Source organism: Coregonus lavaretus (genome assembly GCF_964263955.1).
Source record: "Coregonus lavaretus genome assembly, chromosome: 20".
NCBI classification, from domain to species: Eukaryota; Metazoa; Chordata; class Actinopteri; order Salmoniformes; family Salmonidae; genus Coregonus; species Coregonus lavaretus.
Window position 1 is genome coordinate 32,678,264 of NC_140007.1, and position 15,602 is coordinate 32,693,865.

The 15,602-nt window shown below is 41.2% G+C and overlaps 1 protein-coding gene across 1 annotated transcript; it reads left to right on the top strand.

Moving 5' to 3' along the window:
- Nucleotides 1–331: 331 nt before the first annotated feature.
- On the top strand, nt 332–11,197 carry LOC311147986 (POU domain, class 6, transcription factor 1-like). Its single transcript, XM_084184855.1, has 12 exons — nt 332–678; nt 1,717–1,812; nt 3,167–3,211; nt 3,881–4,085; nt 4,230–4,366; nt 4,697–4,958; nt 5,082–5,293; nt 5,505–5,624; nt 5,861–6,112; nt 6,268–6,397; nt 6,581–6,749; nt 9,083–11,197. The coding sequence occupies exons 2-12, from the start codon at nt 1,759–1,761 to the stop codon at nt 9,429–9,431; spliced, it is 1,935 nt and encodes a 644-aa protein (XP_084040981.1). The 5' UTR covers nt 332–678; nt 1,717–1,758; the 3' UTR covers nt 9,432–11,197.
- Nucleotides 11,198–15,602: the final 4,405 nt, after the last annotated feature.

Below are 15,602 nucleotides of genomic sequence, written 5' to 3' on the forward strand. Positions count from 1 at the left end.
AAAAGGCATATGTATGCATTGTTTACTATTTAGATTTCTTTAAATTGTTGGGGTTCAGGTATTTGACGTGATTGATGGGTGACTAGGTGCATTGTTGTCAAATAAATCTGCTTATTCATTCATGATTATCGATACATTCTGCAACGAGTTAGCTGGCTTTGAATCTGCAACAGAACATGTCAACAAGTTAGTTCTGAATTGCTTTAATACAGCAGTGCATTCTGACACCATGAATTTAAATAGATTTCACCTCGTTCATATAGTGCATATACTTTTAAAGATGCACTGTCCCTTTAAGGCAGCCATGGCTCCTCTCGAGTCGAGGCCGACATTTTTCAATGCAAGATCTTACTTGCATAAATTATGTTCATGACGTAGTGCTAAAGGCCACATTTTTGGTAATTTTGGTGGATTTTACACAGAAGTCGCTTTTTGGAGGTATCTTGAGGAATATGTAGGTAATCTGAATTGTAGTACCAAAGGACCGTCATTAAATATTGAGAAAGAAAGGATCCTCGCGTTTCCAACCCTCCTTATCAATGCAAATATCTATTTTGTATTCAGCCATAGCGCCTGACCTGTGTTGTGAGATGCATTTTTAATTATGTGTGACTAAAACAAACTCTGGCAAAGCTTTTTAAAAGGGGAGAACCACAGAAATAAGACACATTTTTTACGGTAAGTTGTTAGCTAAGATAGCATGCGTAAGATTCCCATTGGCTATATAGGGCGACGAAATGGCAATAGGAAATGAGTTTTTTTGGTTAATATGCAATGCTCTTAATTAGCATAATTTATATATTTATGATAAATAGAGGGAAATACATAAAATGCAGTCCCCAGGCATGGAATTGCGGGTGATTTTTTTGTCGCCGCATATTTTATGGGTAACATCGTGTCCTCAAATAGGTTACATGGCGAGATTTATTGGGGCTAGATTAGGGGTGGCCAGAGTACGGGGATCATCACCTGCCGAAGTTTTGACAGATCTATAATTTCTGTGTTGGGGTGTGCTGCGCGCGACTGATCTTTTTGATATTACGTCAAAATATAAACATTTCGAATAGTCGTTTGTCAGCTATGATCATCCTAGAAGGCTAGATTTGTTGGGGACGTAGGCGGGCCTATATCTTTTAGGCTGCTAATGATCAAGAAGCTGCCAATTCTTGGTGCATTATATGTTTAATTTGTCATAAAGACATTGCCTTTATGAAAAATTAAGTAATACAGTCCATTATTATCACTGTGTGTGTGTGCACCCCTGTAGCCCCCAGTATACAAGTACACTGTCTGGACCAAATGTTCTAGTTGTGAATTCTATTTATATTGCTGTCACTTTTGTGGCATCATATGATTTGTTAATTTTATACCCTTTAACTACATCTAGAAACCTAATTGTCACAATGCTACAGCCTGCCTGCACAGCAGACCGCCATTTTATTAGATAGGCCCATGAGACACTAATGTAGGAGCGCTATTTCAACTATTTGCTATTGAACAGTCATTCTTTACATAGCTATAATAATAATAATAATAATAATAATAATAATAATAGTTTCATCTGGAGTAGCACAAATGTCTCCAACCATTTGGCATACTTCATAGATTTAATAGAAAAAGTATCAGCACACCATATAGATGGAAAAAAAATTGTTCACATAGGCAAGCCTAATACCTGGTAGTTTTTATGTTTCAGTATTATCTTTCCTTACTTAGAATGTCAAGACAGTGACTGCATGGTGGTGAGAGCACTAAACCATGGACCCTCAGGATCTCCCTGCTACTGATGCACCCCTCACTGTCAATGAACAGGTATCACTAACTGCTCTGTAAACACTACCTGATGTCAAGTCAGTTATACACCCCTGCCCAACTTTCCAAAATGTCTGTGTTGCCTCTGCTTCATAGTCCTCTGTCATAAGCTGTTGCCACGTCCATGTCACCATGTATTTGGAATGATTAATCCCACACAGTCATCTTGAGGTTGATATAGTAGCTATGCAAATGTCATCAATTAATAACGATTCGGTAACACTTCTAAGTTGTGTGCTATACTCTGTCATGCTTATTGATTAATTGTGTATGTCTACTCCGGCTGTGTCCTTTAAACTCATATTCAGCAAACTAAAGCAATCGTGGTCAAAAGTTTTGAGAATGACACAAATACTAATTTTCACAAAGTCTGCTGCCTCAGTTTTGATGATGGCAATTTGCATATACTCCAGAATGTCATGAAGAGTGATCAGATGAATTGCAATTAATTGCAAAGTCCCTCTTTGCCATGAAAATGAACTTAATCCCCAAAAAACATTTCCACTGCATTTCAGCCCTGCCACAAAAGGACCAGCTGCCATCATGTCAGTGATTCTCTCGTTAACACAGGTGAGAGTGTTGACGAGGACAAGGCTGGAGATCACTCTGTCATGCTGATTGAGTTAGAATAATAGACTGGAAGCTTTAAAATGAGGATGGTGCTTGAAATCATTGTTCTTCCTATGTTAACCATGGTTACCTGCAAGGAAACACGTGCCGTCATCATTGCTTTGCACAAAAAGGGCTTCACAGGCAAGGATATTGCTGCTAGTAAGATTGCACCTAAATCAACCATTTATCGGATCATCAAGAACTTCAAGGAGAGAGGTTCAATTGTTGTGAAGAAGGCGTCAGGGCGCCCAAGAAAGTCCAGCAAGCGCCAGGACCGTCATCAGTCAGGATGTGGCCCAGAAGTTAATTGACAGCATGCCAGGGCGGATTGCAGAGGTCTTGAAAAAGAAGGGTCAACACTGCAAATATTGACTCTTTGCATAAACTTAATGCAATTGTCAATAAAAGCAATTGACACTTATGGAATGCATGTAATTATACTTCAGTATACCATAGTAACATCTAACAAAAATATCTCATAACACTGAAGTAGCGAACTTTGTGGAGACCAATACTTGTGTCATTCTCAAAACTTTTGACCACGTCTGTATTTTTGTAATTACAAGCCGAGCTCTCAGAAAGCATTGCTTGAGCTGCTTGTTGGCTGATGCTCTTTGTTGTAGTCATGTTTTTCCCCCCCATTTGTTTGCGTTTATTTTGGTTCATTGTATCCTAACGTGTGTGGTTGGCCTCTCTGTTCTCCTTAGCCATTCACTGTCTGACTGCAGAAGTATTTTTTCAGCCATTAGGTTCCTGCATTTTGAAATACCCTGCCAAAGACAACCAGGTATGCATCCCTTCTTTCCTGCATTGCACTCTCTGTCTGCACCTTTCCCTCCAGCTCAGGTTTTCTCCCTGCCTCTCCTTCACATCTTTCATGGCTGCATCCACTCATACATCATGTATTTGCTTTGTTATATTTACTAATAATATACAAATTGGATAATGAGGATAAGAAACGGATGGGGAGGAGCTGTCTACCCTGGTGACAACAACTATGACAGGTCATACTCCTATGGCATGGTTTGCTCTTGTGTAAACTCATGTTCTGTTCCACATGTAACCAATACAGATGGTCCTCTACCTGAGTTGTCTCAGTAGGTTGAGACTGAACGGTACTAAATGTAACTTGATACATCAGTGGAACAGTACTGAGCCTAGTTAGATATTTATACCATATAATTGTATTATTACTACATGATTATCTCTCGGCCCTCCTCCTCATCATGACTCGGAACAAAAAAATCCACGCTGCTGAGAATAGATGATGATGAGTCATTTATTGTGTATAGTTGCGTGACTTGGTCTTCTATTCATAAAGCGTCTCAGGAGTGCAGATCTAGGATCAGGTCCATTCTGTCCATGTAATCTTATCCGTTATGATCAGCACCCCTACTCTGAGACACTTTATGAATACGGACCCTGGTCTTGTGTTGTACTCTCCAATGCTGTGCAGGTGATAGTGATGTCTGGCCATGAGACGATCCGAGTCCTGGAAGTGGAGGTAGATCAAGCCTCAGTGCCTGATGGGAGGACTGATTCGGGGGGTGACGATGGGGGTAATCAGGCCACGGAGCAACCTGAGGCAGGCATGCAGGACAGCCCGACACCACCCCACAACGCTGGGGGAGTAGGTGAGCCCTTTGTAGGATACCGATATGGTAGGTTAGACTCCATGCAATACAGATTATACTGCATTTCGTTTACCGTTTCAGTGTAACAATATTTATAATACATCATTTAAGAGTGAGGTATGGTGTGTGCTGATGGTAGACTAACAGTGTGTTCTCTCTCTGTGCTGTCAGTGCTGGAGGACCAGGTGGTATCTGCAGACTCTGCTGTCCAGACTCTAGCACAGACTGCAGTTCCCATCAGCGTCTCCCTGTCTCAGTCACAGACCACCATGCCCATCACTGTGCAGAGCTTGCAGGGATGTCAACAGGTGAGAACAATTAAACAAAAATAACTTTTCAACTACTTTTAGTGTAATCACCCCCTTCTCCTTTTCCTCTCCCATGAGTCACACTTTACCTGTCTGGATCTCACCTCTTCCTCCCTAATACCCCTCTTCCTCTTCCTCCTCCTCCTACCACCTACCACCTCCTCCTCCTACCCCTCCTCCTCCTCCTACCACCTCATACCACTCCTCCCCCTCCTTCCACCTCATACCCATCCTCCTCCCCCTGCTCCTGCTCCTCCTCCTCTCACCCCTCCTCCCCCGCCTCCTCCTCCTCCCACCTCTCACCCCTCTTCATCCTCCCTCCTCTTGTAGGTTCTGACCCAGGATGGTCTGGCCACTCTGATGACGGGGATGATGGCCCAGACAGGCTCCCTGGCCCAGCCCCTGCTCATCCCCCTCAGCATGGCAGGGTCCATGGGGGGCCAAGGAGGCCTGGCTGTCCTCACCTTCCCCACCAGCAACATAGCCACACTCCCTGGCCTTTCAGCTGCCAGCCAGGCCGGAAGCCTCCTCAAACTACCCTTTGCCAGCTTACAAGGCTTACAAGGATTGCAAGGCTTACAAGGGCTGCAAAGTAAGACATGGCAGAGATACACACCTCAGAATGCAAAGCATTAATCGACATTGAATCAACAGTCAAGATTATTTTGGCTACCACATGGGGCTTTATCTGTATGTTTGTGCTCTTCTTTCCCAGCAGCCACTGTGCTAAACTCTGTCCAGCCCCAGCAGACTGTTTTCCAGCCTCAGACAGCATCACTACAGCAGGTCCAGGCAGCTATGCAGCAGGCTCAGCAGAACTCACAGGTGACCGCAGCCCAACTGGCCCAGGCCACGCCAGCCGTCTCTCAGCCCAGCGTGTCTGTAGCAACACTCCAGTCTGCAGGCCTTTCCATCAACCCTGCCATTGTAAGAATGTGTTTCTGTATTGTGTTTCTATACACGCCTAGACGTGTGTGTTTGGACTGCTGGTCAGCAGGCCATGTTTATTACTTCAAAGTTTGGACATGTCTGTGGATAACTTGAGCAAAGAACTTAATCCACATGAATATACTTTGTATTCAAAATGATCACATTATCGACAGTAGAATAATCTGGATGCCTCCGTTTCTTTCCCCAGATCAGTGCTGCGTCTCTAGGGGCTCAGCCTCAGTTCATCAGCGCCCTTACTTCCACTCCCATCTTCACCACTACCATGTCCGGAATCACCAGCCAGATCATCACCAACGCACAGGGACAGGTGTGCAAACATGCAAATATTTAACAAGCTCACTGTTTAGCAAGCACCAAATTAAGAATCACACTATTTCAACCAAGACGTTTTAACTGTCTATTACAGATGTATAAACTATCTATAAACTGATAATTAAGTTTATATAGAACTTATAAACCCTGTTTAAACCCTTATATCCTATAACTTGTTGTACAGTGTTATTGACAAATACATACCCTAATTCTCTTCAATGTGGCCTCCAGGTGATTGGAACCATCCCCCTGATGCTGAACCCTGCATCACTGACTGGAGGGGCTGCTACTCAGTCTCTGAATCTCCAGGGCCTCCAGGGTCTACAAGGCCTGCAGGTGCAGACAGTCCAGCCACAGCTGATTCTGAACACCCAGGGACAGATCATTGCCACCATAGGGAATGGACCTGCTATAGTCCCCACATCTGCAGCTGTAATGCCCAAGCCTACTGCTCCTGTGACATTCTCCAAGCCCAGCACTCAGGTACTGTAGGCCTTCCCCCTCCATTCATTTGTCCTTATGAGTGCTTTTGAGTGGTTATTTGAGTGGTTATATTTTGTGTGAACATTTGGTTAAACTGGAAATGGTTGGTCTTTGTTGGATGTAACCATTAACCCATTGCTGACATTTCCGCTCAGGTAACAACAGTTACGCAGTCACCTGTGGTCATCGCCCCACAACCGTCTGCAATGAAGACAGTCACTCCAATCTGCTCCTCAGTCCCTATCACCTGTGGAGACACACCCACTGTTGGCCAGCTTGTCAGCAGTACGTGGTTTCACTTTTAAATTTTCCATTTATCCTCTATTTAACAAGGGAATTCACATTGAGATTGAACATCTTTTTCAAGCGAGCCCCGACCAAGAAAAAGCAGCATCTTCTCTCTAAACACAGATCTTGTTTTACAAGTAGTTAGATATTTACATCTGGTTTGTCTCTTCCCATCTTAAGAGCCACAGCAAGGGGGCACAGATGAGGAGGGCATTAATCTGGAAGAGATTCGAGAGTTTGCCAAGAACTTCAAGATCCGCCGGCTGTCCCTGGGGCTGACGCAGACACAAGTGGGACAGGCCCTCACGGCTACAGAGGGTCCGGCCTACAGTCAGTCTGCCATCTGCAGGTAAACTCCTCTGGCCTACTGGGTGGTTGCAGGCAGCACAGTCGATAGGTTTCTGAAATCCATTCTATCAAATATGATAAATAGTGTATGTTGGTATGCTGTGGACAATGTAGTCCAAAGGCTACATTTTGAAAGTGTTTGTACTCGTAGGAAAATCAAAGGATAGTAGCTCTGACAAAAATATACTTACAGTGAGGGAAAAAAGTATTTGATCCCCTGCTGATTTTGTACATTTGCCCACTGACGAAGACATGATCAGTCTATAATTTTAATGGTAGGTTTATTTGAACAGTGAGAGACAGAATAACAACAAAAAAATCAAGAAAAACGCATGTCAAAAATGTTATAAATTGATTTGCATTTTAATGAGGGAAATAAGTATTTGACCCCTCTGCAAAACATGACTTAGTACTTGGTGGCAAAACCCTTGATGGCAATCACAGAGGTCAGACGTTTCTTGACCCATGGGGCGGCGCACAATTGGCCCAGCGTCGTCCAGGGTAGGGGAGGGAATGGCCGGCAGGGGATGTAGCTCAGTTGGTAGAGCATGGCGTTTGCAACGCCAGAGTTGTGGGTTCGATAAAATAATGTATGCGCTAACTGTAAGTCGCTCTGGATAAGAGCGTCTGCTAAATGACTAAAATGTAAATGTAATGTAAATGTTGTAGTTGGCCACCAGGTTTGCACACATCTCAGGAGGGATTTTGTCCCACTCCTCTTTGCAGATCTTCTCCAAGTCATTAAGGTTTCGAGGCTGACGTTTGGCAACTCGAACCTTCAGCTCCCTCCACAGATTTTCTGTGGGATTAAGGTCTGAAGACTGGCTAGGCCACTCCAGGACCTTAATGTGCTTCTTCTTGAGCCACTCCTTTGTTGCCTTGGCCATGTGTTTTCGGTCATTGTCATGCTGGAATACCCATCCACGACCCATTTTCAATGCCCTGGGTGAGGGAAGGAGGTTCTCACCCAAGATTTGACGGTACATGGCCCTGTCCATCGTCCCTTTGATGTGGTGAAGTTGTCCTGTCCCCTTAGCAGAAAAACACCCCCAAAGCATAATGTTTCCACCTCAATGTTTGACGGTGGGGATGGTGTTCTTGGGGTCATAGGCAGCATTCCTCCTCCTCCAAACATGGCAAGTTGAGTTGATGCCAAAAAGCTCGATTTTGGTCTCATCTGACCACAACATTTTCACCCAGTTCTCCTCTGAATCATTCAGATGTTCATTGGCAAACTTCAGACGGGCCTGTAAATGTGCTTTCTTGAGCAGGGGGACCTTGCGGGCGCTGCAGGATTTCAGTCCTTCACAGCGTAGTGTGTTACCAATTGTTTTCTTGGTGACTATGGTCCCAGCTGCCTTGAGATCATTGACAATATCCTCCTGTGTAGTTCTGGGTTGATTCCTCACCGTTCTCATGATCATTGCAACTCCACGAGGTGAGATCTTGCATGGAGCCCCAGGCAGAGGGAGATTGACAGTTCTTTCGTGTTTCTTCCATTTGCGAATAATCGCACCAACTGTTGTCACCTTCTCACCAAGCTGATTGCTGATGGTCTTGTAGCCCATTCCAGCCTTGTGTAGGTCTACAATCTTGTCCCTGACATCCTTGGAGAGCTCTTTGGTCTTGGCCATGGTGGAGAGTTTGGAATCTGATTGATTGATTGCTTCTGTGGACAGGTGTCTTTTATACAGGTAACAAACTGAGATTAGGAGCACTCCCTTTAAGAGTGTGCTCCTAATCTCAGCTCGTTACCTGTATAAAAGACACCTGGGAGCCAGAAATCTTTCTGATTGAGAGGGGGTCAAATACTTATTTCCCTCATTAAAATGCAAATCAATTTATAACATTTTTGACATGCGTTTTTCTGGATTATTTTGTTGTTATTCTGTCTCTCACTGTTCAAATAAACCTACCATTAAAATTGCAGACTGATCATTTCTTTGTCAGTGGGCAAATGTACAAAATCAGCAGGGGATCAAATACTTTTTTCCCTCACTGTAGTAAATAGAGACCAGGGCCCAGATTCACAAAACCTTCTTAAGAATAGATTTCTTCTTAAATGCAGTTTTTTTCCTTAACTGTAGACTTAAGAAGAAAGTTAAGCAAAGTTGCTATTCCTCAAAAAGGTTATTGGACATGTTCTTGCTCTATTTCTTGTGTTTCTCCTTAAGCAAAAAGTTAAGAAGAAATACGATTCTTGAAAATAAATAGAGACCAGATGAAATGGGGTTAGGTGTTATTTTAAAGAGTAGATGTGGGGTTCAATCTGGTTGATCAGCGGCTACTGTGTAAATCGTTTCTAAGTTGTTACTCCTCTGTTGCCTCTTGCAGGTTTGAGAAACTGGACATTACACCTAAGAGTGCTCAGAAGCTGAAGCCTGTGCTGGAGCGATGGCTGGCCGAAGCTGAGCTGTGGAACCAGAAGGGTCAGCAGAATCTAATGGAGTTTGTGGGTGGTGAGCCGTCCAAGAAACGCAAGCGTCGCACCAGCTTCACCCCGCAGGCCATCGAAGTGCTCAACACCTACTTTGAGAAGAATGCCCTGCCCACGGGCCAGGAGATTACGGAAATCGCTAAGGAGCTCAACTACGACCGTGAGGTTGTCCGCGTATGGTTCTGCAACAGGCGGCAGACACTGAAGAACACCAGCAAGATCAATGCGTTTCAGGTTCAGTTGTAAGGCGTGGACTAGTTGGGAAGTTGGCAGAACAGGATAATCAGCTAAAGAAGAACGTTTTGTAAAGACAGCAAAACAGTAAAACCTAGTAAGTTTGAAATGATATGGACTTTGGGAAGAAAAGGAAAGACACTGAATGACACTTGAACTGAATCTTACTATATGGGACACAGAATACTTACTCACTTATCTCCATATTTTTAATGTGTGTGTGGGAGAGAGAAAAAATAAATTGCATGTGAAACGTGATGGGGTTTAATGTTCACAAATCCTCTATCAGTTTGACAACCTCTTGTTTCATTTATTGTTATACTATGTTATTATGTCAAACAATGGATGAAATTTGATAAGTGGTTTTATACACTTACAAGGAACGTTTTTGTGAATTGTGTGGCAAATGCCTCAAAATATATTTAGTTGCATTACATTGTTACAGTTGTACAATGTCAGATTACTCCATTCAGATATTATGCTGGTGCCACCAAAATAGTTTTGGAATTTGTATCTCTTTATTCAGTTTGTGTGATTCTGTATGTGTAATGTGTGAATGTAGTCCTAATACTTTAAGAAAGTATTCTGAGTCTGAAAAAGTTTACCATGGTAAAGGTTGTCATTTAGATGAGTTAATCTGTAAAATCCACTTACAAATCTATTGTTTTAAATAGTTAATGGATGACCGTGCTGTGTGGTCCATGAGCAGACTATAGAGTGAAAAGAGTTTAAAACACTGCCTGTCTCAAGTGAGTCAGGTGTCAGTGCTGTTTAAGGTGTACTGTATATTGAGAATACTTACATAATATAAACAAATTATCAAATTAATCAAATTGATTGAATAAGACAACTTGACTATGTGAATTAATTGATTCATATATTATAGTTTTTGATTGTTATTGATGTATAGAAAATACGGTTTCTCCACTGAAAGGAATGGTCAATTAGGGACAAACAAAATTTAAGGATTTATGGCTTCCCAGACCTTTTTCTATAACCTTGTAATTCTTTGCACTTTAGGGACTTTAAAGTTATCTGTAGCAAATGCCAACTGGTTACCCATCATGTTTTGCATGGCATACAGATTTCTAAATGTTTTAATGATCAAACTTCTGTGCGCCATGAGCATTAATTTTTGAAGGTAATCTTTACTTTAGGCAGTGGTACATGACTGAAAGAGAATAAACTACAATACTTAATCTGGCCCAACTGCATATAATTCATATTTTGATCTTTGTCTATGTCTGTGATATGCCATGCTGAACAGTGTAATAATTAATTTGTTCCTCATAATTGCCTTTTAAGATTGACAATATGTTTTCAGAGAGAAAGGAAATAACTGTTATATGAATCCTGTGTTATGCTATTCATACACAACTGCCATTTCAGAGGTAGCTATAACCTACGACTTTATTTAATTTTCACCAGTGAACTGTCTTTTGTTTGAATAATTTTGAGATGACAGAATGCAAATGCAAATCGTAGGTGAACACATTTTAATAGTGTAGTTCTAAAAATTAAACTAATTCTACTATTCATTTAGTTAATGTTGGGCATAACAAACTCTATGAAAATGTTTTGCACAAGGTGTGCAGTATAAAACCAGCGATACATCTGATTTACTGAATACATCTGAATTACTGCACTGTTGGAGCTAGAAACACAAGCATTTCGCTGCACCTGCGATAACATCTGCAAAATATGTGTAAAATTACTGTTGTATAATTTTGGATCATGGCATTCTCTGCCAAATATTAATAAATGCTTACTGAACACTGCCCATGTGTTATTTTATTGTGTACCACTATGACTCTTGACTTAATGATGTCTTTGTTCTTATGTGATTTATACCAATCACTTGTCCCTTCTCCACACCATATTCCTTTGCATAAGCATTATGGTAACAGCTCTAGCCAGGCTTCCAAAGATCTAAAATCATGGATATATGGAGCTTCTGCCTTATTTCACACCTCTGGGTACAGCTCATGTGGGAGTAGAGGGGATTGAGGTGGATGTTCTCGTCCTAATGTTGACATGGAAATGTCAATTAGTAAAGCAGAAGCCAAGAGGTTAATAAGAACAGTGGTTAAAAACAAATGGTCTCAACTGGTAAAAGCAAAACAACCTATGTGTGTTCATGAGAATCTCTCCTTTCAATAGAGGGGTCATATTAGTGTGTAGCCCAAACCGTTCAGACGCTACAGCCGATTTTCAGGATGTCTCATGGTCTGACAAACACTGCTGTAGCTCTGCCACCTTTCACCGCAGATGAGGAAACCCGACATAGGCGGATTTAATGGATTGAGACGCAGCCCATGCAAAAAGACATCTCTAGTTTAAACAGATGGATTTCTATGGGGATTTTTTTATTGTGCTTATTGGATGTCTGCAGGGCATGGACATCGACTCTAGGGGGTTTAATGGGTAGGGTTCAGAGTAGACCTTCCCTGTCTCTTTTCCACTCTACAGTCCAGTTGACGGCGGTAATGCACATTTAAAGTTGGTTGCCAACCACCATATAAAATCCACAGAAGAAGAAAAATCTGGGCTAGTAGCCACCTCCATTCCGCCAGCAATAATAAGCAAGACCTAGCAAGAATAAGGACGTGACCTCTGTGATTTCCCTTCAAAATAAAGGTCCACCATTGAAAATGTAAAAATAATTATAAATTGTCCAAATTATTATTATTATTTATTTTTATTTTTTAGGGGGTAGATCAGCTTTAATATTGCAGATAGATTGTAACTTCCATCAATGTAATTGTCTGCATCACTTCCAATCCTCCATATGTTTTTTCCCCCTCGCAAATATATATATAAATTGTCCAAATGTTTAACATTTTATGAGGAAATGTTAGCAGACCTAGACTTTTGTTTAACAATATGAAAAAGGAAAAAAGTTAATTGCCTTTATAGCACAAATAATATTATAGCATTGACATTATTGTTAGCAGCATTAAAAGTAATGATTACTAGGTAGTTATCATGGTAACAACAGAAATAAAATAACAAATAATGCTACTATTAATAATAATAGTAATAACAATATTAATAATAATATTATTATAATTATAATAACAAACATTAGAAAACACTTTTAAATCGAATTGTTAATTAGCCCATTCATATTGCACAATGTTCAATACGTTTTTCATATTGGACACAGCGCTTGACTTGGGCAGGAGCTCACCAGAGCTGAGTACTGATACCTCAAATGTTCTACAGCTTGAGCTGCTGTTCCTCTTGTAGAATATTAGCGTATTGTGGAGGTCCTGCACCTACAGTTGAAGTCGGAAGTTTATATACACCTTAGCCAAATACATTTAAACTCAGTTTTTCACAATTCCTGACATTTAATCCTAGTAAAAATACCCTGTTTTAGGTCAGTTAGGATCACCACTTTATTTTAAGAACGTGAAATGTCAGAATAATAGTAGAGAGAATGATTTATTTCAGCTTTTATTTCTTTCATCACATTCCCAGTGGGTCAGAAGTTTACATACACTCAATTAGTATTTGGTAGCATTACCTTTAAATTGTTTAACTTGGGTCAAACGTTTCGGGTAGCCTTCCACAAGCTTCCCACAATAAGTTGGGTGAATTTTGGCCCATTCCTCCTGACAGAGCTGGTGTAACTGAGTCAGGTTTGTAGGCCTCCTTGCTCGCACACGCTTTTTCAGTTCTGCCCACACATTTCTATAGGATTGAGGTCAGGGCTTTGTGATGGCCACTCCAATACCTTGACTTCGTTGTCCTTAAGCCATTTTGCCACAACTTTGGAATTGGATGCTTGGGGTCATTGTTCATTTGGAAGACCCATTTGTGACCAAGCTTTAACTTCCTGACTGATGTCTTGAGATGTTGCTTCAATATATTCACATAATTTTCCTTCCTCATGATGCCATCTATTTTGTGAAGTGCACCAGTCCCTCCTGCAGCAAAGCACCCCCACAGCATGATGCTGCCACCCCTGTGCTTCACGGTTGGGATGGTGTTCTTCGGCTTGCAAGCGACCCCCTTTTTCCTCCAAACATAACGATGGTCATTATGGCCAAACAGTTCTATTTTGTTTCATCAGACCAGAGGACATTTCTCCAAAAAGTACGATCTTTGTCCCCATGTGCAGTTGCAAACTGTAGTCTGGCTTTTTTATGGCGGTTTTGGAGCAGTGGCTTCTTCCTTGCTGAGCAGCCTTTCAGGTTACGTCGATATAGGACTTGTTTTACTGTGGATATAGATACTTTTGTACCTGTTTCCTCCAGCATCTTCACAAGGTCCTTTGCTGTTGTTCTGGTATTGATTTGCACTTTTTGCACCAAAGTACGTTCATCTCTAGGAGACAGGCCTTGAAATACATCCACAGGTACACCTCCAATTGACTCAAATGATGTCAATTAGCCTATCAGAAACTTCTAAAGCCATGAAATAATTTTCTGGAATTTTCCAAGCTGTTTAAAGGCACAGTCAACTTAGCGTATGTAAACTTCTGACCCACTGGAATTGTGATACAGTGAATTATAAGTGAAATAATCTGTCTGTAAACAATTGTTGGAAAGATTACTTGTGTCATGCACAAAGTAGATGTCCTAACCGACTTGCCAAAACTATAGTTTGTTAACAAGACATTTGTGGAGTGGTTGAAAAACGAGTTTTAATGACTCCAACCTTAAGTGTATGTAAACTTCCGACTTCAACTGTAAATATACACAGGTCCGGCACCCAAAATGAGTAATGGCACCTATCTCAGTCCAAGTCAAGCACTGATTGGACATACATATTGCACCATACACAATTTCCTGTACAATGTGTCGCAGTAAAAGGGGGGTCCATTCTACTCAGGAGCACCTCTAGTTTCCAAATCCACAAAGTTTACAACCCAAGGAGCATCACTTCTCATTCTGCGGCCCTTAACCTCTACGGAATCGGTGTCCTGTATACGGGACGGTTGAGCTAACGTGCGCTAATGTGATTAGCATGACTGTTGTAAGTAACAGCAAACTTTCCAGGACATAGACATGTCTTACATGGGCAGAAAGCTTACATTATTGTTAATCTAACTGCACTATCTAATTTTCAGTAGCTATTACAGTGAAAAAATACCATGCTATTGCTTGAGGAGAGTGCGCAACAACAAAAAACTTTTCACGGCAACTGGTTTGATACATTCACCTCTGAAGGTAAATAATGTACTTACATTCAGTAATCTTGCTCTGATTTGTCATCCTAAGGGTCTCAGAGATAAAATTTAGCTTAGTTTTGTTTGATAAAATTCATTTTTATATTCAAATGTAGGAACTGGGTTCTACAGTTTGAACCCCTGCTGTCTCTGGCTCCACATCCACCCCGCCCGGCAATCTAGATGTGTGAAAGTTAGTGTATAAGATAATAATCCATCATGTATGACATTCCTGGGAGTGTGTAAACTTCAATTTTGTATTACCATATACTTTTTGTATGTTCTCTATAGTTATGTATTTGAAAATGTATCAATTGACCAATTTGGCACATTTGGGCAGACTTGATACAAAATAGTCGTATCACTGGATCAATCTGAAACTTTGCACACACGCCTAAACTGCAATATTACATTGTGGCCTTTCTCTTGCATTTCAAAGATGATAAAAACACATGTTTTTTTTGTTTGTATTATCTTGTACCAGATCTAATGTGTTATATTCTCCTACATTAATTTCACATTTCCACAAACTTCAAAGTGTTTCCTTTCAAATGTTATCAAGAATATGCGTATCCTTGCTTCAGGTCCTGAGCTACAGGCAGTTAGATTTGGGTATGTCATTTTAGGCGAAAATTGAAAAAAAGGGTCAGATCCTTAAGAGGTTAAAGAGTGTTAAGAGGTTTTTTCAGCTGAAATCCAATCCTTTTTTTATATTGGACACACATATTACTCCGTACACAATTTTCTGTACGTTGTGTCGCAGTAAAACAGGGTCCATTCTACTCAGAATCACTTCTACTTCCCAAATCCACAGAGTTTACACCAAATCCACAGAGTTTACACCCCTCTATGTTTACACACACACAGAGGAGCATCACTGCTAATTTTGCGGCCCTTAAAGAGTGGCCAATCAGCTTAAATCCAATAGTTTTTTTCATATTTGACATTCATATTGCACCGTACACAATTTTCTGTGTGTTGTGTCGCAGTAAAAGGGGGATCCATTC

What these genes read in the sequence shown, in the direction of transcription:
- LOC311147986 (XM_084184855.1), top strand. Translation starts at nt 1,759, where the DNA reads ATGGACCCTCAGGATCTCCCTGCTACTGATGCACCCCTCACTGTCAAT. An exon ending in GCTTGCAGGGATGTCAACAG is followed by an intron (nt 4,367 to 4,696) that starts GTGAGAACAATT and finishes CTCCTCTTGTAG; the next exon opens with GTTCTGACCCAGGATGGTCT. An exon ending in AGGCTTACAAGGGCTGCAAA is followed by an intron (nt 4,959 to 5,081) that starts GTAAGACATGGC and finishes CTTCTTTCCCAG; the next exon opens with CAGCCACTGTGCTAAACTCT.